The sequence below is a fragment of the Oncorhynchus keta genome, chromosome 26 (assembly GCF_023373465.1).
Source record: "Oncorhynchus keta strain PuntledgeMale-10-30-2019 chromosome 26, Oket_V2, whole genome shotgun sequence".
In the NCBI taxonomy this organism is placed as follows: domain Eukaryota; kingdom Metazoa; phylum Chordata; class Actinopteri; order Salmoniformes; family Salmonidae; genus Oncorhynchus; species Oncorhynchus keta.
This window is the reverse complement of record NC_068446.1, coordinates 30,646,239-30,669,223: the sequence shown is the minus strand read 5'-3', so window position 1 is coordinate 30,669,223 and position 22,985 is coordinate 30,646,239. Positions and strand designations below refer to the sequence as shown.

At 44.0% G+C, this 22,985-nt stretch overlaps 2 protein-coding genes and 1 long non-coding RNA gene across 14 annotated transcripts in view; 2 read left to right on the top strand and 1 right to left on the bottom strand.

Moving 5' to 3' along the window:
- The window catches only part of LOC118359241 (CUGBP Elav-like family member 5), a 418,411-nt gene that overhangs the window by 212,306 nt on the left and 183,120 nt on the right, over nt 1–22,985 (bottom strand). The window lies entirely within an intron of this gene.
- Nucleotides 2,145–5,112, top strand: LOC118359242 (uncharacterized). Its single transcript, XR_004820625.2, has 3 exons — nt 2,145–2,176; nt 2,401–2,615; nt 3,232–5,112. It is a non-coding gene; the product is annotated as an uncharacterized LOC118359242 (long non-coding RNA).
- Nucleotides 6,594–22,985, top strand: part of LOC127912040 (uncharacterized) — an 81,787-nt gene continuing 65,395 nt past the window's right edge. The window contains exon 1 of the mRNA XM_052480552.1: nt 6,594–8,209. Coding sequence (XP_052336512.1) covers nt 8,114–8,209 — 96 coding nt within the window. The 5' untranslated portion in view covers nt 6,594–8,113. The remainder of the gene's footprint in view (nt 8,210–22,985) is intronic.

Below are 22,985 nucleotides of genomic sequence, written 5' to 3'. Positions count from 1 at the left end.
TTCACCACAGGGCAACGGGCCAGTGTTCGGCTGCTAATAGAATCCCAATGTCACAGATGACATTAGTCACTGGATCTGCTAGCTTCAAGGTGAAGATGATGATGCCCCTGGTTAAGTCACACCGCCTTGCTCTCACTGCCTTGTCCCCATTGACCTAGCAGGAGAGACAGCTGACATATTGTCATTCCAATCTAATCTCAATATGATGATGTGAATACATATGTTGATTCCCATAGTAATTCCAATTCTATGGTGGGCGTGTGGAGGTTCTCTCTGATTGGCTCCATGGTGACCATTGATCTTGTTTTCTTCCTCAGTCAACCCTGATTGTTTGACTATTCAGCCCCTAAAGATCTGGAGCTGCCTAATTACACAGAGTGGGGTAATACTCTCTCTCTCTCTCTCTCTCTCTCTCTCTCTCTCTCTCTCTGGGCCTTCATTAGATTTCCAACTCGGAGTGAGTGTAGCGAGGCAATGACTCATAGGACAGATTATGTCCCATGTTCCCTCACAGACAGTTGTTCCATAGCTGGAGAGGGAGGAGAGGAGACAGGGATGAGTCGTGTGGGAATCTTGGTCACGGGAAGAGACAGACTTCAGAGGGACTTAAAAGCTCCTGATAAAGATGAAGAGGGTTTTTGCATATTTGGCCTCCTCTATAGTCCCTACTAAGGTAATGGTATATGTGTATATGCCAGTGGAAAGTGTAGAGTGTTTAACTACAGTATAGCACACTCCCATTGTTTTCGTTGGTGTCTTAATGTAGATATCTGCAGTGTGCTGCCGTTATTACAGGCTACCTATGAAATCATAAAGCCATACAGTGCTTTCGGAATGTATTCAGACTCCTTGACTTTTTCCATATTTTGTTACGTTACAGCCTTATTCTAAAATTGATTAAATTGTTTTTTTTTGTTCCTCATCGATCTACACACAATACCCCATAATGACAAAGAAAAAACAGGTTTTTAGACAATTTTGCTAAAAAAACGGAAATATCACATTTACCTAAGTATTCTGACCCTTTACTCAGTACTTTGTTGAAGCACCTTTGGCAGTTATTACAGTCTCGAGTCTTATTGGGTATGACCCTACAAGCTTAGCACACCTGTATTTGGGGTATTTCTCTTTCTTCTCTGCAGATCCTCCCAAGCTCTGTCAGGTTAGATGGGGAGCGTTGCTGTACAGCCATTTTCATGTATCTCCAAAGATGTTCGATCGGGTTCAAGTCCGGGCTCTGGCTGGGCCACTCAAGGACATTCAGAGAAGTGTCCCGAAGCCACACCTGCATTGTCGTGGCTGTTGTCTTGGCTGTCTTGGCTGTCTAGGTTTCTAAATCAAAATCAAAATCTTGATTCTCATGGTCTGAGAGTACTTTTAGGTGCCTTTTAGCAAACTCCAAGTGGGCTGTCATCTATCTGCCTTTTACTGAGGAGTGGCTTCTGTCTGGCCACGCTAACATAAAGGCCTGATTGGTGGAGTGCTGTAGAGATGACTGTCTTTCTGGAAGGTTCTCCCATCTCCACAGAGGACCTCTGGAGCTTGTCGTGGAAAATTACATAATTAGTCATGCTATCCCATGTTTTACTGCTTAAAGAACAGTCTCTTGTTATATGCTAGTGTTTTTTGTAACCTTAGCTTACAGCTAAGACACCTTTGGGTGCAACCGCAGAATGTGAAATCCCGTGGGTTTACTATCTACAGAAAGTCACATGTATGGAACCTTGCAGAAAGGAGTACAATATAGTGTATAGTGTTTGTTGTTGTGAATGCAGTTAGACAGTTGAGCCCTCAGGCTATCAACCTATCTTAAAGTCTGCACAGACATCTAATGACCTTTTACACACTATCTGCTGACTGCCACGTGTACAGAAAAGGATTGTATTTTCTCTATGTTAAGCTTCCAACTCTGAACCTGTCACGCCCTGGTCGAAGTATTTTGTGTTTTTCTTTATGTATTTGGTCAGGCCAGGGTGTGACATGGGTTTTTGTATGTGGTGTGTAGCTTAGTGGGATTGTAGCTTAGTGGGGTGTTCTAGGAGAGTCTATGGCTGTCTGAAGTGGTTCTCAATCAGAGGCAGGTGTTTATCGTTGTCTCTGATTGGGAGCCATATTTAGGCAGCCATATTCTTTGGTTGTATTGTGGGTGATTGTCCTGAGTGTTTTGAAGTCCTTAGTATGTGTTAGTTTGCACCAGTTAAGGCTGTTTCGGTTTTCACTACATTTATTGTTTTGTAGAGTTTGTGTTTTGGATTCGTGTTACATTGTGTGATTAAACATGGATTGTAACATTCCCGCCGCTGTGACAGAACCATTACTGGTGATGTTGATTGTTTCATTTTTGCAAATCTTATAATAAAACTTTTGTTGGAAGAATTTACAGTCTCTCTCTCCCTCTAGAATTTCCCTGACTAAATTGGTGATGAGGATGGACGGCTAACTCCGTTTGCTGATTGCTCCCGAGGAGACCAGAGTTACTTGTGCACAGGACTGCGTTAGACGTGGCTCGGGAGCCCAAAGTCCAACTAAAACGGAGCAGAAAGGGACCCGCCTCGGGCTGGTTGGGAGCGGCAGTGAGTGGATATGCCATTCCGGACAGACGGGTAAGATTAAGGGTGAGACTGATTTTCTTTTAAACACCATTGAAAATCCTGTTCTGGGACAGGTTGTGCACATTATGTCTTTGTTGGAGCAAAGACACCCCTATTTAGAATCTTTGTTGGAGCAGGGTTATTTCTTAATAGGGGAAGTCCTGGAAGTAATTACAGGGCAAACATCCTGTTGAAGCAGGGTGATCTCCAATTGGGATATTTTTTTTTAAGCAGAAGTATCCTGTTTAGAGACAGCGGTTGTGTTTCTCTGTTTTTACCTTGCCTGCCCAATACACTGACCGGACCAGTGAAGGTCATGGAGGATAAATAGGGCGGGATATTCTGGAACATGTACAAAGTAGCAGATTTTTCCTTAAGGCACATTGAGTGCAATTTTATTAGCAGAATGTAGAAAGAACTTTGAGGAAACCATGAAAGGCAAGACATGTCTAATAGATTGGGGTAAGTTTAGAAAGGGGGAGAGGGAAGCTGAAAGACAGTCCGACAGGAAAGTTAAAGGACAAATGGTGAAAGATAGTTAGAAGAAGAAACAGACGGTGGGAGATAATAGAAGGAGAAACAGGGATGATGATAATGACTTTCCATCCCAATAATTATACCTCTGTATCCACTGCACCAGCACCAGCCCTGGTTGTCTAACAGCAGCTCGCTCAGCCATCTCCCCCACTGCAACTCTACCAGCAGACCCCTCGGAGGTGGCCCATGAGCAGTGGAAATCCGTTCCATGCACTGGCCCACATTGAGTCCCGTCTCTGGTGTTGATGGACACTGGGAGCTTAGTCCACTATCGACGTCGACCCATACCACGCAGCTAAGTCCCTCACCCACAACAGTCATGACCGGAACAGGTAAAAAGGGGATCCAAACACAACCTTTCTCCAGGCACCTCTGGTAATGTTCCCTAATCCACAACCGCGACCTGTGGACGGTGAGGAGGGCCATGACGAATGGCACCCACTTGTCAACATCCAGAAGACTTGGAGACAGGACGAACTGACGGACATTGCTAAAGAACTTCCAGATCCTACAAAGGACGCTGGTGATTTTACCACATAGCTACATAAGATGGCCCGGCTGTACAAGCCATCTGCAGCTGAGATCGGGAGAGGGTGAAGCCTATCAGACCTAACTGGCTAAGTTGTGTGATTGCATAAAATAACATTACACACCATTGACCGATTGGGCAGATATCTATAGTTGCACACAGAAAGCTAAGGAGTCGTTGGAAGACTACAGACATAGGCTGGAGACCTGTTACCGTAAGCATAGCGGGCTCAAACCAATGACTGATGGCCACCACAATGATGACTACGACAGCCTCTTTAAAGCTTTTGCCAGCCCTTGGTAAACAGGTTAAAATGATTTGCATTGGCTGGGTAACTACCAGTCTACAAGGGGTTATTGAACAGTCCACATGCTGAGAGCCAGCAATTGTCACAAGAAGACAGAAACAAAACAGAGAATAGAAAAAGGAGTGAAGTTACAAGCTGCACAGCTGGCTTTTTATGAAGGACAAGGCCAGCAGCGGCAGGTTCAGGGAAAACCTCCAAATTATGGGGAAGGGGAAGAGGTAGAGGATGAGGAGGGGGAGCCAGTGCTGACGGGTGGGTCCGACAGCAGCAACAACAGGACAGGAACTTAGTTTGTTATAACTTTGAAAAATAAGAACATTTCGCTAGAAGGTGTCCAAACATAAGTGAGCAGGGATCAGTAAGGGGTGGTTGGAGAACCGGACCTCATTACAACCCTCATATGGACTGACGCGAGGTAGAGACAGTTGACACCCTTAGCCAGCATTTAAAGATTTTTTTCAACCGCCGTGAGAAGCCAATGGTTTGTCTCTTCGTCAATGGTCAGTCAATTGAATTTCTAGTAGATCCTGGAGCTGCAATGTCTGTCATAAATTCAAAATGTATGTCCAAACCTCCCATGTCAAATCAATCAGTTACCACTGTAGGAGCCTCAGAAGTCACTTTGAAAGAGTTGCTCACGATGCCCCTACCTGTTAAAATTGATAACACATAAACCATCAATTAATTTTTTCAGCATGTTGTCCTGTAAATTTGGCAGGAAGAGATCTTCTCTGTAAATTGGGAATTTATCTTCTTTGTAAGGGAAAAGACCTCACTGTTGTACAGTCTCAGGAGACATGTCATCTCATGGTGTTGTCCGACACGGTATCAACATGCGATTGGTACTATGCATGGGACGTACAGGATACTGATGGCCCTACCGATGAAATGTTCTCAACTGCTTTCAGTTGTTGGAAACAGAAAGGCAGTTTTATGTCACAAGACTGGCTTACATTGCACCACGCATTTCTCACCATTGACAAGTGATTTAGATTCTGATCAAAATTGGCTGACAGGAACCATATCCCAAGAGGGCTTACTCTGCAGTGACATGTATAGTGGGCCCCAATTTTGCTCTTTAAGTGTTAAATTAACGAAAGAACAGGCTTTGTTGTATGTATTTAGTGACAGGGTGCCACATATATATATATATATATATCTAAAACAGATCATGTTGCTTGGGAGGATACTGGTATTTGGTTAAGATCTGTCTTGCAGATCACTGACTGGGAACTTAGAGCGGATGGGTCTAAATTCTCCCCCAGTATACATACTTTGTGTGTTCCATTATTTTGGGCCTGTACATGTTCACGAGGTGTACATGGCCTTAATAGCACTAAATAAACTAAACAGATGATTTCTGTGGAGAATGAGTCACCCATGTTGATTGGTCTCCTGGACTCTCTATGGGCTAAAGATAAGTATGACATTGGGGAAATGAGGGGGGTTGAACCGCTTACTGTCACACCTAAGGGCACACACAGACCAAGCAGAACTCAGTATCCCCAAAATCAGGAAGCTGTAAAGGGGTTACCCCCGTTCATGCTTCATTGGTAGAAAGAGGAGCTATTGTGCCTTGTCCAGACTCTCCCTGTAATACCCAAATTCTTCCTGTCCGAAAAGCCTCAGGTGATTGGCGTTTTGTTCAAGATCTCAGACCTGTTGACGATGCAGTTTATGCAAGGGCTCCTGTTGTGCCAAACCCCTTTATGATTCTATCTGCTGTGCCGGCGTCGGCTGAATGGTTTTCAGTTTTTAGCATTCCCGTCACACCAGAATCACAGTTTACGTTCACATTCTTAAACATGCGTTGGACTTGGACAGTCTGCCCCCAAGGTTACTCGGAATCTCCGGTGGTATTTACTGCTGCTTTGGTACAACATTTAGAGGGTTTCATACCCCCCGATGGGAGTATGTTAACTTCTTCAGGTATAGGATGCAGCATTTTCACTTTTGGATAAATAGCGTGCCCAATTTCAACTTACTGCTACTCATGCCAAGAATATAAGATATGCATATTATTAGTAGATTTGGATAAAAAACACTGATGTTTCTAAAACTGTTTGAATAACGTCTGTGAGTATAACGTAACTTATGTAGCAGGTAAAACCCCGAGGACTAACCGTTCAGAATTATTTTTTTTGAGGTCTCTGTCTGTTCAGTAAAACTCTCATTGGGAAACAATATTTCTTAGGCACTTGTTTTCAGTTCCTACTGCTTCCACTGCATGTCACCAGTCTTTGGAATTTGGTTGAGGTTATTCCTTTGTGCAATGAAGAAGTACGGCCATCTAGGAACTGGGTAACACTGTTTAGAGTGCGCAAGGCTTGAAAAGTAGCGTTGGTTTGTTGTCTTCCTGTATTGAACACAGATAGACCCGTCTTCAATTTGATCGATTATCAACGTTTAAAAATACCTAAAGTTGTATTACAAAAGTAGTTTGAAATGTTTTAGCAAAGTTTACAGGCAACTTTTGAGATATTTTGTAGTGACTTTGCACAAATTGGGAGCACTTTTTTTCTGGATCAAACGCGCCAAATAAATGGACATTTTGGATATATATTGACAAAATTAATTGGAGTGTCAACAAAATAAGCTCGTCAAAGGTAAGGCATGTTTTATATTTTATTTCTGCGTTTTGTGTAGCGCCTGAAGGGTTGAAATATGCTCCTCTCTTTGTTTACTGTTGTGCTATCATCAGATAATAGCTTCTTATGCTTTCGCCGAAAATCCTTTTTAAATCTGACATGTTGGGTGGATTCACGAGTGTAGCTTTAATTTAGTATCTTACATGTGTGATTTAATGAGTTAGATTTTTATATAATTTTATTTGAATTTGCCGCGCTGCATTTTCCCTGGCTTTTGGCCAAGTGGGACGCAAGCGTCCCCTATACCTTAATTAAGGTAATACAGTATGTCAACAACCTATTACTGTGTTCTGAACCCCAGCAAGCATGCAAAGTTGACACCAAGCTCTGTTAGTGTTTCTAGCTGAAAATGGCCACAAAGTTTCCAAGAAAAATATACAACTTGTCTACCAAACAGTTGTATATCTGGGACATGACATTACACCTAATGGTAGGAAATTGGGTTTGGAGCATGGGGCTGCAATTCTCTTGATACCACAGCCAGTTACAAAACAGCACATGATGACACTCACAGGAATGGCAGGCTATTGCAGAGCTTGGCTACCTGATTATGCTGAAGTCACTCAGCCACTTTCTGATCTCATTCACAGCCAAAAGATGGAGATGAATGATAAGAGAAAGTGGACACCTGGAGAACTGCAGGCATTTGACAAAATTGAAACAATTGCTAACCTCTTCTCCTTGTTTGTTGATGGCTCTGCCCAAAAGTCACCACAGGGTGAATAATTTGTGGCCTATGCAGTCACTACTGCTGTTGATACATTATAGAGGGCAAAACTGCCATCACATCTGTCAGCTCAGGCTGTAGAATTGTTTGCACTGACTAGATAGTGTTATTCAGAACATCTCTGAAAGTTTGCAGATTGACCTGCGAACACATTGTAGTTATCATCCGTCCACTGGTGGTCTTGAAGAGCGAGCCAACCAAATGCTGAAAATGAAATTGGCTAAACTGATGGCTGAGACCGGATTGCCATGGGTAACAGTAATGCCTCTGGCTCTGATGTACATGCGTGGACGCACGCATCGTACAACCAGTTTAGCACCTCATGAAATACTCACAGGAAGACCCATGAGAATGCTTATCACTCCATTCCCACAGAACAGGTTGACATTTATGGGTTATGAGGATCAAATGGTAAGTTACTGTGTTGCACTTAACAATGTTCTGAAGTCTATTTTTCCCAGGGTGACAGTGGCTTTACCTGAATCAAAAGGGAGGACCATTACAAACTTCAACCAGGCGAGCAGAAAGACCTGGCACCAACAGCGCTGGACTGTTCCATTCCAGGAGCACCTAATGACCCAGACAGTGGGGAAAGTTGCAGAGAGGTCTACACACATATATATATATTACTGCATTGTCGGAACTAGAAGCACAAGCATTTCGCTACACTCGCATTAACATCTGCTAACCATGTGTATGTGACAAATAAAATTTGATTTGATTTTGACATGGGTTCACGCACAGTCACTGCAGGAAGGGTACCGCACAACCCAGATGAAGATGTACCAGCCGATGTCCCATCGTAGGCAACCCCAGATGCCATGGGGCGACCAGGACCGTTCTCTACGCATCATGTTTGTTGCTTTCATGGTCAGTCTTCTCATTGCAGCTGTTGTATTGCAGCTGTTGCATTCACAGGGTAAAACTTTGAGTGAAAAATGCATTAATGGTGATTTGTCATTGACACAATATATGATAGGCGGATTTGATTGTGCACATTGGTGTACCAAAATGATTTTAGAACCCAGACATCGTGTACCAGAGACTATTCTAATCCAACCCCGGCAAACTCCATTCCGATCCTGCCATTGTCTCAACCCAAGTAGTATCTCCATACCACAATTCAATGATTCCTATCTGGGAATGTCAACGTGTGTTAATTACAGTGTCTTCCCAATAGGATGTAGCTAGATAAATTAAACTGAATGTGGGGTACACCACTATTCAGACAGAAACAGACTTACTCTCCACATCAATATGACTCAGCCACGTTTACTGAACATTTTTGGATCTGTGGTGATAAAGCATATCTTTATTTACTAACAAATTGGACAGGGTGCTGTGTTTTGGTAAACTAAATATCTCCATCGCTGTAATGCATAAAACCAACTCCTCCATTCCAAGCAGATTAAGACCGGTTAAATGACGTTCCAATTGAGTCATGACAATCCTCGAAACTTAAAGTTTTGGCGCAGGTTCATTCCTTGGTATGGGGCATCTTAAAAAGCCCAGGATTTAGGTTGATTATGATATCATTTAGAATCTTTGGTCAATTTAACCACTTCGATAATAAGACCGGAATTGCAAGCCAAATAGGGTAGCGCTTGACATGTTGCTTGCTAGCAGGGGAGGGGGGAGTGTGCAAAATGATGGGTGACCCATTGCTGTAAATTAATACCCCAGGGTGAGGGTAACTTGAATATGGTTGTGGAACATCTGAAAGAGCTCAGTGGTGATCTCGCAAACGAACACCAACCAGACAACGATTGGAATCCATTTGGATGGGTTCAGTCATTCTTAGGTGTTATGGGAGCTACTAATGGGAGCTACTAATATTTCATTGGTTGATTTATGGCTTAGTTATTTGTTTTACAATAAGGCTTATTAATTAAGTGTTAAGAAATTATGCAGGAAAGCCATTGAGACTATTCTTGCCATGCCATTACCGACCCCTGAAGGAAACGTCTCAGAACCCTATATACCGGATTTATTTCCTATGTCTGATTGTCTGATGAAGATGATGATAATCCCTAACTCCAGGTAAAAACTTTCAGTTTTAATGGTGCAGCATGTCCATAGGCCATGCTCAAGGCAGAGGTTCTGTACATTTTGCTCCCAAGGTAAAGTTAATATCTGTTACGGCTAGACATTCCATTGGAGGAAAGTTTTGACAACATCCGGTGAAATTGCAGTGTGCGAAATTCAAATTAAATTATTATAAATATTTAACTTTCATAAAATCACAAGTGCAATACACCAAAATACAGCGTAACATTGTTAATCCAGCCAACGTGTCAGATTTCAAAAAGGCTTTACGGTAAAAGCAAACCATTCGATTATTTGAGGACATCACCCCATATCATACAAACACATGAAAATCATATTTCAAACAAGCAGGTGCGACATGAAAGTCAGAAATAATGATATAATTCATGCCTTACCTTTGAAGATCTTCTTCTGTTGGCACTCCAATATGTCCCAGAAACATCACAAATAGTCATTTTGTTCGATAAATTCCTTCTTTATATCCCCAAAATGTTCATTTTATTTGGCACGTTTGATTCAGAAATACACCGGTTCCAACTCGCCCAACATGTCTACAAAGTATCAAATAAGTTACCTGTAAACTTGGTCCAAACATTTCAAACAACTTTCCTAATACAACTTTAGGTATCCTAAAATGTAAATAATGAATAAAATTTAAGATGGAAAATACTGTGTTCAATAGCGGATAAAATCAAAGTGGAGCGAGCTCCAGGTAGCGCGCACCAAACAAGAGTCCACTTGGCTTGACACTTAAAGTACAGCCATACTTTTTATTTCTCAAAGGAAAAAGATCAACCAATTTCTAAAGACTGTTGACATCTAGTGGAAGCCATAGGAACTGCAACCAGGTGCCTCATAAATCTAGTTTCCCATAGAAACTCTATAGAAAACACAGTGACCTCAATTATTTTTTCCTGGATGGTTTGTCCTCGGGGTTTCACCTGCCAAATAAGTTCTGTTATACTCACAGACATTATTTTAAAAGTTTTAGAAACTGTAGAGTGTTGTCTACCCAGATACACCATATATGCATATCCTAGCTTCTGGGCCTGAGTAGCAGGCAGTTTACTTTGGGCATGCTTTTATCCGGATGTGAAAATACTGCCCCCTATCCCAAAGATGTTTTTTTTACCTCTCTGGGATATGTGGGACGGTAGCGTCCCACCTGGCCAACATCCAGTGAAAATGCAGAGTGCCAAATTCAAATAAATTAGTATAAAAATGTAACTTTGAATTAATCACACATTCAATATACCAAATTAAAGCTACACTTGTTGTGAATTTCCCCTTCTTTCCCCCTTCTGATGACCAGGTGGCGAATCGCATCTCTGCATGTCTGGCAGGCATATCAGTGTGGATGACAGATCACCACCTCAAGCTGAACCTCGGCAAGACGGAGCTGCTCTTCCTCCCGGGGAAGGACTGCCCGTTCCATGATCTCGCCATCACGGTTGACAACTCCATTGTGTCCTCCTCCCAGAGCGCTAAGAACCTTGGCGTGATCCTGGACAACACCCTGTCGTTCTCAACTAACATCAAGGCGGTGGCCCGTTCCTGTAGGTTCATGCTCTACAACATCCGCAGAGTACGACCCTGCCTCACACAGGAAGCAGCGCAGGTCCTAATCCAGGCACTTGTCATCTCCCATCTGGATTACTGCAACTCGCTGTTGGCTGGGCTCCCTGCCTGTGCCATTAAACCCCTACAACTCATCCAGAACGCCGCAGCCCGTCTGGTGTTCAACCTTCCCAAGCTCTCCCACGTCACCCCGCTCCTCCGCTCTCTCCACTGGCTTCCAGTTGAAGCTCGCATCCGCTACAAGACCATGGTGCTTGCCTACGGAGCTGTGAGGGGAACGGCACCTCAGTACCTCCAGGCTCTGATCAGGCCCTACACCCAAACAAGGGCACTGTGTTCATCCACCTCTGGCCTGCTCGCCTCCCTACCACTGAGGAAGTACAGTTCCCGCTCAGCCCAGTCAAAACTGTTCGCTGCTCTGGCCCCCCAATGGTGGAACAAACTCCCTCACGACGCCAGGACAGCGGAGTCAATCACCACCTTCCGGAGACACCTGAAACCCCACCTCTTTAAGGAATACCTAGGATAGGATAAAGTAATCCTTCTCCCCCCCGCCCCCCTTAAAAGATTTAGATGCACTATTGTAAAGTGGCTGTTCCACTGGATGTCATAAGGTGAATGAACCAATTTGTAAGTCGCTCTGGATAAGAGCGTCTGCTAAATGACTTAAATGTAAATGTAATGTGAATCCAGCCAACGTGTCAGATTTAAAAAATGCTTTACGGCGAAAGCAAACGATGCTATTATCTCAGGATATTACCCCAGTAAACAAAGAGAGCAGCATATTTCAACCCTGGCAGGCGCGACAAAACACAGGAATAAAAAATATAATTCATGCCTTACCTTTGACGAGCTTCTTTTGTTGGCACTCCGATATGTCCCATAAACATCACAAATGGTCCTTTTGTTCGATTAATTCCGTCGATATATATCCAAAATGTCCATTTATTTGGCACGTTTGATCAAGAAAAACACCACTTCCAACTTGCGCAATGTAACTACAAAATATCTCAAAAGTTACCTGCAAGCTTTGTCCAAACATTTCAAACTACTTTTGAAATACAACTTTGGGTATTTTTTTAACGTAAATAATCGATCAAATTGAAAACGGGATGATCTGTGTTCAATACCGGAGGAAAACGAAGTGGAGCGTTCTTTCAGGTCACGCGCCTCTAACAAAGAGTACACTTCCCTCGAGCCTCATTCTGAACAGTGTTACATCTTCATTTCTCAAAGCAAAAACCTCAACCAATTTCTAAAAACTGTTGACATCCGGTGGAAGCGGTAGGAACTGCAAGAATGTCCCTTAGAAATCTGGATTCCCAATGAAAACTCATTGAAAAGAGTGACCTCAAAAGAAAATCTGATTGGTTTGTCCTTGGGGTTTCGCCTGCCAAATCATTTGTTATGCTGACAGTTTTGGAAACTTCAGAGTTTTCTATCCAAATCTACTAATACTATGCATATCTTCTGTGGATGAGTAGCAGGCAGTTGAATTTGGGCATGCTTTTCATCCAAAAATACGAATGCTGCCCCCTATCCTAGAGAAGTTAAGGGCCTACCGTCATGGTGACCCAGTGGCTATATGGACAGTCTCAACAAAGCTATTGCCTTGTGTTTGGTGATAAAGTATGTACCAATGTTTATATTCATATGTTCCTTTTCCCCCTTCTGGCACCGTTTGAACGTTTGAAACTTGCAATGTAGTGTACTAAGTGTAAGAAAGGTATTTCCTTTTCCTCTTCCTCATGTCAATGCAATATTTAATGAAAATGCTTGTAAGTCATTTATATTAGGTTGAAACTTAGTCTCAAAAGGGAGGACATGTTGTGGAAAATTACATAATTAGTCATGCTATCCCACGTTTTACTGCTTAAAGAATAGTCTCTTGTATATGCTAGTGTTTTTTTTTCTAACCTGATACAAACTTATCTTGGTGTGACTTAGTCATGAGACTGGGCTTGCAGCTAAGAGAGGTTTGGGTGCAACCGTAGCATGTGAAATCCCATGGGTTTACTATCTTCAGAAAGTCACACGTATGGAACCTTGCAGAAAGGAGTACAATATAGTGATTTTGTTGCAGTTAGACGGTTGAGCCCTCAGGCTACCAACCTCATGCTATCTTAAAGTCTGCACAGACAACTAATTACCTTTTACACACTCTACTGACTACCACATGTACAGAAAGGGGTAGTATTTTCTCTATAAAAGTAGAGACCTGCCTATGTTTGTTAAGCTTTCAACTCTGAACCATTACTGGTGATGTTGATTGCTTCATTTTTGCAAATCTTATAATAAAGATTTTGTTGGAAGAATTTACAGTCTCTCTCTTCCTCTAGAATTTCCCTGACAAGCTCTGTCAGATTGACCATTGCATTCTTGGTCAACTCTCTGACCAGGGCCTTCTCCCTCGATTTCTCAGTTTGGCCGGGCGGCCAGCTCTAGGAAGAGTCTTGGTGATTCCAAACTTCTTCCATTTAAGAATGATGGAGGCCACTGTGTTCTTGGGACATTCAATGGCCGCAGAATTTTTTTTTTTTTTAACCCTTCCTCAGATCTGTGCCTTGGCACAATCCTGTCTCTGAGCTCTAAGGGCAATTCCTTCGACCTCATAGCTCGGTGTTTGCTCTGACATGCACTGTCAACTGTGACATTATATAGACAGGTGTGTGTGTGTCTTTCCAAAACATGTCCAATTTATTTAATTTACCACATGTGGACTCCATTCAAGTTGTAGATGCATCTCAAGGATGATCAATGGAAACAGAATGCACCTGAGCTCAATTTCGAGTCTCATAGCAAAGGGTCTGAATACTTATGTAAATAACGTATCTCTGTTTTTTTATTTGAATAAATTTGCAATTATTTCTAAACCTGTTTTGGCTTTGTCATTATGGGGTATTGTGTGTAGATTGAGAAATGTTTTATTTAATCCATTTTAGAATAAGGCTGTAACGTAACATGTGGAAAAAGGGAAGGGGTCTGAATACTTTCCAAATGCACTGTACATGTATTGGAGGTATTATCATGCATCTATCATACTCCCTCTTCCTCTCTCTCTCTCTCTCCCATCACCATCCCCTCTCCGCTCTCTCTCTCTCTCCCATCACCATCCCCTCTCCTTCTCTCTCTAATCATCCACCTCTTCTCCTTCTCTCTAACCCTGCACCTCCCCTCCCTTACACACTTTCACCCCTCCCTTCCCTTCTCCCTCCATCTCGCTATGTGAGACATGACATTTGCCAGTAGTGTGACACGTCCCCTCCATGGTCCCCAGCAGAGGTCTGACTGCAGCTCGGCAACCTTCATTAAGAAGAGGAAATTAAAAAGTGATTTCCCAACAAGCGGTTGCCTCGTTTACAATTGCCCTCTATCATCTACTTGACCTAATCCTAAACCCACATGACCAACACCTAATCCTAAACCCACATGACCAACACCTAATCCTAAACCCACATGACCAACACCTAATCCTAAACCCACATGACCAACACCTAATCCTAAACCCACATGACCAACACCTAATCCTAAACCCACATGACCAACACCTAATCCTAAACCCACATGACCAACACCTAATCCTAAACCCACATGACCAACACCTAATCCTAAACCCACATGACCAACACCTAATCCTAATCCCACATGACCAACACCTAATCCTAAACCCACATGACCAACACCTAATCCTTAACCCACATGACCAACACCTAATCCTAAACCCACATGACCAACACCTAATCCTAAACCCACATGACCAACCCAGAGACCAACTCAGCATACATTAACTGTTATGTATGCATTGTACTATGGAAGGTGTTTTGAGAATGAGGATGGATGCAATGTCACCTTCCCTGTAATCTACGTATGTCTAGGTACTAAATGTCCATCCTTCTATAATACATAAATTGCCTATGTACTGTATATAAAATGTATGAATAGGAGACAAAAAGCGGTGTTAAACTCAACAATCTGGTACAAATATTACCCACTCTTCCATTCCTCCTACCACTAGGTAAATCCATCTCTGTGTGTGTATTCAGGAGAGACCACTTTGCGAGTACACAGCATCGCCTATGACAGCTTCTGAAAATCAAATCACATTTTATTGGTCACATTCACATATTTAGCAAATGTTATTGCGGGTGTAGCGGCATGCTTGTGTTCCTAGCTCCAACAGTGCAGTAGTATCTAACAATTCACAACTATACACACAAATCTAAAAGTAAAATAATGGAATTAAGAAATATATAAATATTAGGACGAGCAACGTCGGAGTGGCATTGACTAAAATACAGTAGAATTCAGTATATACATATGAAATAAGTAAAGCATTATGTAAACATTAGTAAAGTGACTAGAGTTCCATTATTAAAGTGTCCAGTGATTCCATGTCTATGTACATAGGGCAGTAGCCTCTAAGGTGCAGGGTTGAGTAACCGGGTGGTACCCAGCTAGTGATGAATATCTCAGACAGTAGCCTCTGCTGTGTGCCTTCCCTTCCCTGGTCCATTACTTCACTCTCCGGTGCCCAGATTGGAGAACAGAGAGAGAGAGAGCGAGAGAGAGAGTGAGAGAGACGCAGAGAGAGGGAGAGAGAGAGGCAGTGAGAGAGAGGCAGTGAGAGAGAGAAAGAGGCAGAGAAAGAGGCAGAGAGAGAAAGAGGCAGAGAGAGAGAGAGAGAGAGAGAGAGAGAGAGAAGAGAGAGAAAGAGGCAGAGAGAGAGAGAGAGAGAGAAAGAGGCAGAGAAAGAGTGAGAGAGAGAGGGAGAGAAAGAGGCAGAGAAAGAGTGAGAGAGAGAGAGAGGGAGAGAAAGAGGCAGAGAAAGAGTGAGAGAGAGAGAGAGAGAGAGTGAGAGAGAAAGAGGCAGAGAAAGAGAGAGAGAGTGAGAGAGAGAGAGAGAGAGAGAGAGAGAGAGAGAGAGAGAGAGAGAGAGAGAGAGAGAGAGAGAGAGAGAGAGAGAGAGAGAGACTGTGCAACACTGTACATAGCTTATGTAACATTTTAAATGTCATACAACATTTGTTAACTGCTAACAATGTAAGATTTTAAATGTTTTTATTCTGTCAACTTTTGTGTGTGTGTATTGTTTACTGTTAATGTCTGTTTTTGTCTTTGTTTAGTCTAATTCACTTTGTTGGTTTTTGTCATTGTTGTTATTTTAGTTTGTCACTTGATTTGACAATGTAAATATGTTTCCCATGCCAATAAAGCCACTTTTAATTGATTAGAGAGAGAGAGTGACAAGCCTCTTGTGTTTGTACCTGCATTAATTGTACTAATGATCAGAAGAGGTCACTCTCTCCATGATCCCTGTTGTACCATTAAACACATAAAAAACACTGATTAACAGGAAATTCACTCAGTGCATCAATCTTGCGTAATTAAAGCCTCTGTCTTGACTCTCTCTCTCTCTCTTCTTTCTTCCTTGACTTCACAAAGTCAAGCAGCATCCTCCTTTTAATGAACTAATGAGCCACTGTGCTTGGCTGACCAAGAGTGAAACAAGAAAGGAGACCAACTGGCAATGCAGGCTGCTTTACGAGCCAAATAAAGTATTTCGCTCTGGGTAGGTTCTTCAGTCTCTGGATGGAAAAACACCACTAAAGGGGCTGTAGAGAAACATCTTGCCAGGGATGGGGAGGTGTGTGTGGCATGTTTGCATGGAAAGGAAAGGACACAGCTGTCATGTTAAGAGCAGGCATACACACAGGCCCATAACATGAATCTATCATATATGTAGTGGTCTGTCAGACGTGAGGGCAGTGTGTTGTGTTGGACTGGAGGGAAATATGAGAGTGGTAGTAGAGGTGCATATGGCTAGGCCTTACCCACATGCTCATGCAAGCAGCTGCTGTATGTGCCATGAGAAGAGAGGAGAGGGAGGAGAGAGGACAGAGAGAGCAGAGGGAAGAAAGAGAGGAGATGGAAGAGAGGGAGAAGAGGGAAGAGAGAGAGGAGATGGAAGAGAGGGAAGAGAGAGAGGAGAGGGAAGAGAGAGAGGAGAGGGAAGAGAGGGAAGAGAAGGAGGAGAGGGAAGAAAGAGAGGAGATGGAAGAGGGAAGAGAGAGAGGAGAAGGAAGTGAGGGAGGAGAAGGAAGAGAGGGAGGGGAGAGGAGATGGAAGAGAGAGGAGAGGGAGAAGAGGGAAGAGAGAGAGGAGAGGGAAGAGAGAGAGGAGAGGGAAGAGAGAGGAGAAGGAAGAGAGGGAGGAGAGAGGAGATGGAAGAGAGAGGAGATGGAGGAGAGGGAAGAGAGGGAGGAGAGGGAAGAGAGGGAGAAGAGGGAAGAGAGAGGAGAGGGAAGAGAGGGAAGAGAGGGAAGAGAAGGAGGAGAGGGAAGAAAGAGAGGAGATAGAAGAGAGAGAGGAGAGGGAAGAGAGAGAGGAGAGGGAAGAGAGAGAGGAGAGGGAAGAGAGGGAGGAGAGGGAAGAGAGGGAGAAGAGGGAAGAGAGATGAGAGGGAAGAGAGGGAAGAGAAGGAGGAGAGGGAAGAAAGAGAGGAGATGGAAGAGAGGGAGAAGAGGGAAGAGAGAGAGGAGAGGGAAGAGAGAGAGGAGAGGGAAGAGAGAGGAGAAGGAAGAGAGAGAGGATATGGAGGAGAGGGAAGAGAGGGAGGAGGGGGAAGAGAGAGGAGAGGGAAGAGAATGAGGAGAGTGGAGGAGAGGGAAGAGAGGAAGGAGATGGAAGAGAGGGAGGAGAGGGAGAAGAGGGAAGAGAAGGAGGAGAGAGAATGAGAGAGGAGGAGAGGGAAGAGAGGAAGGAGAGGGAAGAGAGGAAGGAGAGGGAAGAGAGGGAGAAGAGGGAAGAGAGAGGAGAGGGAAGAGAGGGAAGAGAGAGGAGAGAGGAGGAGAGAGGAGGAGAGAGGAAGAGAGGAAGGAGATGGAAGAGAGGGAGGAGAGGGAGGAGAGGGAAGAGAGGGAGGAGAGGGAAGAGAGGGAGAAGAGGGAAGAGAGAGGAGAGGGAAGAGAGAGGGGAGGGAAGAGAGGGAAGAGAGAGGAGATGGAAGAGAGGAAGGAGAGGGAGGAGAGGGAAGAGAGGGAAGAGAGAGGAGAGGGAAGAGAGGGAAGAAGAAGGGAAGAGAGGAGAGAGGAGGAGAGAGGAGGAGAGGGAAGAGAGGAAGGAGAGGGAAGAGAGGGAGGAGAGGGAGAAGAGGGAAGAGAGAGAGGAGAGGGAAGAGACAGGAGAAGGAAGACAGGGAGGGGAGGGAAGAGAGGGAGGAGAGGGAAGAGAGGGAGGAGAGGGAAGAGAGGAGAGATGAATCACTCTGAAGTGTATAGTGTGCCTGAGCATGGTGCGGCATTGCAGCGGTTTCATAGCCTCCTCTCTCTCTTTCTCAGTCTGTATACACAAATAGAGAAGCAGTGTGTGTATTTTTTAATCCTATTGGAAGGTGCCTCAGTGGTGGGATGCTCAGCCAGTGACAGGTCCTTTAAATTCACCACTGCCAATTAGAGTCACTCCTGACGGCTGAAAAAAAAACAGCATTGGCGATGAGCGCGGCTCCCAATGTAGCGATGGAAATGCCGTAATTTGGAGTAATTCGTCATATCGCTAGCGCTTGCCCTGCATGCCTGCCTGCCCGCCCGCCCGCCTGCCCGCCCGACAGAATAAATAGGGTCAGCGGCGTGTGATCGGCAACATTCATTTATATGTAAATGACCCCATCTCTCTACATCCCCATGTTTCTCTCTCCCTCTCATTCCCTCTTTCTTCCTGTTTTTCCTTCTTCCCTCTCTCTCGTATGTATCCCCTGCCTGCCTCTCCTCCCCTGCTCCCTACTCCCTCCTTCACTGTGCTCTGCTTTTGGGTCTCTCTCTGGTGTGCTACGGCTCTGTGTTGTGGGCCTGCATATAGTAGTGTTCAGTATCACTATGATCTACTGGAGACACTTAGCATTCAGAACACAGCAATTATCTTCAAAAGGGAAACATTCGCCCCAAAAACAAAGATAAAAACAAGAAACGGTCTGTACTTAGCCTACTCATTATAAGTGTTGTCCTTTCCCCTTTGTTATAACGTTTCAAAAATATATTTGTTCTATTTTCTATTTAGTTAGAGGAAAGAACAGGCGCAAACTTTTTTTAATGGTGCCAAGGTTCAGTTTATGTTCAGTATATAATCAACTGGAGAGAGAGAGAGAGAGAGAGAGAGAGAGAGAGAGAGAGAGAGAGAGAGAGAGAGAGAGAGAGAGAGAGAGAGAAGAGAGAGAAAGAAGAGAGAGAGAGAGAGAGAGAGAGAAAAAGAGAAAAAGAGAAAGAGAGAAAAAGAGAGAGAGAGAGCAGTGGAGTACATCAGATAGATAGTGTGTGGGAGCCTGGAGGTGTACTTGCTTGGTTCATTAGCTACCTTTATTGTACTGATGCAGAACCAGGGTCCTGTAAATTCCTGCGTCAGTGTGACAAGATAGATAATTACACCTCCATAAATAATGGAAAGCATCAGCCACTTCCTATAGATGTGCCTTAATGAGGCTAATACATGGTGAGAAGCTGAGGGTGCTTGGCAGGTAGTGCCCCTAATGTTTTGCTTAACTATATCCCATGAAGCAAAGATCCTCCACCTCTGCTGATTTTTCCTGATTATTTTTTAAGTGGACAGACTGTATATTAAAGGAGGGTAAAAACATTGCTGCGGTAGATGTTGCATTTTGCATGTCTGAGTGAGGTGTTTATTTTCCATAAGTTATTCATGAAGGACCTCCTTTGATGATGCATTGATTTTATTATCAAATCTTTCAAATGATTTTCCATCTACCGTTTATTTATTTATGTCCAGCCCATCACTGAAATATGTAGGAAGGTATAATTCTGTTAGTTGGACGGAGAACCTTTTGGATTTAATCTCTGTCAATAATTCATATGTAGAGATAAATCCATCTGGTGTACACATCTGGGACGAGGCAAAGAGTCCCTGTTGTGAAGATGAGATGTACCTTTTAATAAGGTAATAAGGCTCTCTCTCTTTTTAAGTGAGATGTTTTCATGTGTTCCACAAAGTGAGACTAAACTATTTTTCAATCACGAGATAAAATCCCTCCAAAAAGTATTTCAAAGGGAATATTTCAAAAATAGCATTTCAAGCTGCACCCCCCCTCTATATCCACCTCTCTCAACTCCATGTGAGCCAAATGGTGTGTGTAGTGTAGAGGGGGTTGGTGCAAACTCCTGCAACCATTGATAACAGGGACTCTGTGTGTGTGTGTGTGTGTGTGTGTGTGTGTGTGTGTGTGTGTGTGTGTGTGTGTGTGTGTGTGTGTGTGTGTGTGTGTGTGTGTGTGTGTGTGTGTGTGTGTGTCATTGAGAATACCAACAACAGAGCCTCACACACTAGCTGAGTTAGTGTGTGCCTCTGTCACACAACATCCCTTAAATAACTTGCTTGCCACACACACCACACACACACACACACACTAATGTCCTCATAGCCATTCTCCCCCCTTCTACCCAGCTGCTACAAGACAATAAATTCACATCACACTGGAACAGTGGCTAATACATTTGATTTGTAATAAAAAAAACACTTCCAAACAAGCTGTTTATATTTCAGACATGCTGTTTGTAGGCATATTTACGTCAGAAGTGTCCCCTTGTACTGCAGCATACGCAATACAGGCCCTTATTTCCTGGTAAGGTTCATTACTTTCTGTGCATGGCTTTAATTCTCCATCATTAGGGTTAATGTGGTTCTGTGTAGAACGGCGGAGCAGAGTGGTGGTCATTAGGGTTAATGTGGTTCTGTGTAGAACGGCGGAGCCGAGCCGAGTGGTGGTTATGGCCATAGCTGTGTAGCAGCTGGGGAGAGGAGAGGAGACCACATGAGCATGACTCTATCATACAGCCTGATGGTGCCAGAGCCCAGTGTGAGCCTCCCCCGCTTCTCTGACCACCACCGCTGCAGGGACCCCCCCGCCATCATCCAAATGAAACAACACATAGGACTATTATTTCACAGACACACACTGAAGAAATGACCTGGCTTCACTTTTAATATGAACGTGAGGAAACTGGGAGAGTTACACAACAGCACTTCCAACCGAGCAAGCTGTAAAAGCAATGTTGAAAAGACAATTCCCTGCATGACTGACGACAGAAGGCTTATTACAATTTCAGAGGTGCCAGGTGTGTTTGATTCCTCTTCCCAGTGTCCTTGTGTCTGGAGTGACACACCCACCTTGATTTCTTTATTTATTAAGCTTGACAAATCAAATCTGGATCTCTCAGGTCCCAGCACACTGCTGTTGGACGTGGTGAGACACACAAGCAAAGTGCATGACGATACTAACGCAACACCCTGCTACAACTCAACTCTCTGTGAAGGGAAAGAGGTATGGACTGTAGGTGTGAGTAAGGATGACAAAAGGCAGAATTTTTACAGTTTACTAGGAATTTATTCCTTCACACGGTAATATGAGGAAAAGGGGCTGGACGGAACCAGTGCAAAGAAAGTAAATATTAAAGCCCCTTCTATCTAACCTGCCTACCCACTACTTACCTAATTTAGCACCACCTGGTGCCCTAACCAAAATACAGTGGGTGGTCCACCCAGATCTTACCTTGTGTGCCTCGACAGTGAATATACTATGGGTATATGTATGCCCGCGGGCCTCTTGCCTAAGCACTCCCTAGGTGCCTTCCCCTTAATCTCTCAGCAATCGCTTTCTGCAATGACCTCCCAGCAATGATCTCACTCCTGAACAACAGAATACTGGCTGTTATAACTGGAGAAGGAGTCTAATGGGATACAGCTGTAACTTGACGAGGGGGCAGGGTCAGCTCCAATTGGTTGACCGTGGAGTCAACCAATCAGCTGCTTGGGGGATTTCAGGAAGCCATTTCCTGAAATACACACATGCAAATACACAAACTATAACAGAGAAACTGGGGAACGTAACAATGTAACAGTATAGCTTCCGTCCCTCTCCTGGGCTCAAACCAGGGACCCGCTGCACACATCAACAACTGACACCCACGAAGCATCGTTACCCATCGCTCCACAAAAGCCGCAGCCCTTGCAGAGCAAGGGGAACAACTACTTCAAGGTCTCAGAGCAAGTGACATCACAGATTGAAAAGCTATTAGCGCGCACCCCACTAACTAGCTAGCCATTTCACATCGGTTACACTCACCCCCGTTTTGACCTCCCCCTTTTCCGCAGCAACCAGTGATCCGGGTCAACAGCATCAATGTAACAGTATAGCTTCCGTCCCTCTCCTCGCCCCTACCTGGGTTCGAACCAGGGACCCTCTGCACACATCGACAACAGCCACCCTCGAAGCATCGTTACCCATCGCTCCACAAAAGTTGCGGCCCTTGCAGACATGGCCCTTGCAGAGCAAGGGGAACAAATACTTCAAGGTCTCAGAGCGAGTGACGTCACCGATTGATAGCGCGCACCCCGCTAACTAGCTAGCCATTTCACATCGGTTACATGTACACACACACACAGTGTCTGTATGTTGCATCTCGGCCAAGGCCGCTTTAACTAACTATTGAATGGGCAGAGTCTGGGTAAGATCGTTTGTAGTGAAATTATTATAGTCATCAAACCCTATAGTACAGCAGCTGATGATGTCTTAACCATAATCTATGTATGATGAAATAAGCACAAATGAAATCAATATAACTTTCATAAATTTGAGGGATAATTTTACCTCAGGCTAGAGTACAGTGACAGACAAATTTACCCTTGTGTTTCTAGAAGTGCCATTTCTCATACTTTGTGAGTGGGGCTGCTGGGTAATAACTCGAGCTACTTGGAGTTGTATCGTTTTTGCTCCTTCGTTCTATTCTACTGGGAATCAGAGAGAGACTCTGCTGCTATCAGAACAAAGTATCTCCACAGTCAGCCAGCCAGCCTGAGCAGGCCTGGGTGTGTGTGTGTTTTGGTATCCCCAGAGTTGTCAGGCCGTGGGCCACATCTTCATTTGGCCCGCTGGATGGTGACCTTGGCACCCCCTTCCTCAGCGTATCAGGACTGTGTAATGAAGACTTCAGGGTCAGTCAAACAAATTTTAATAAATTGC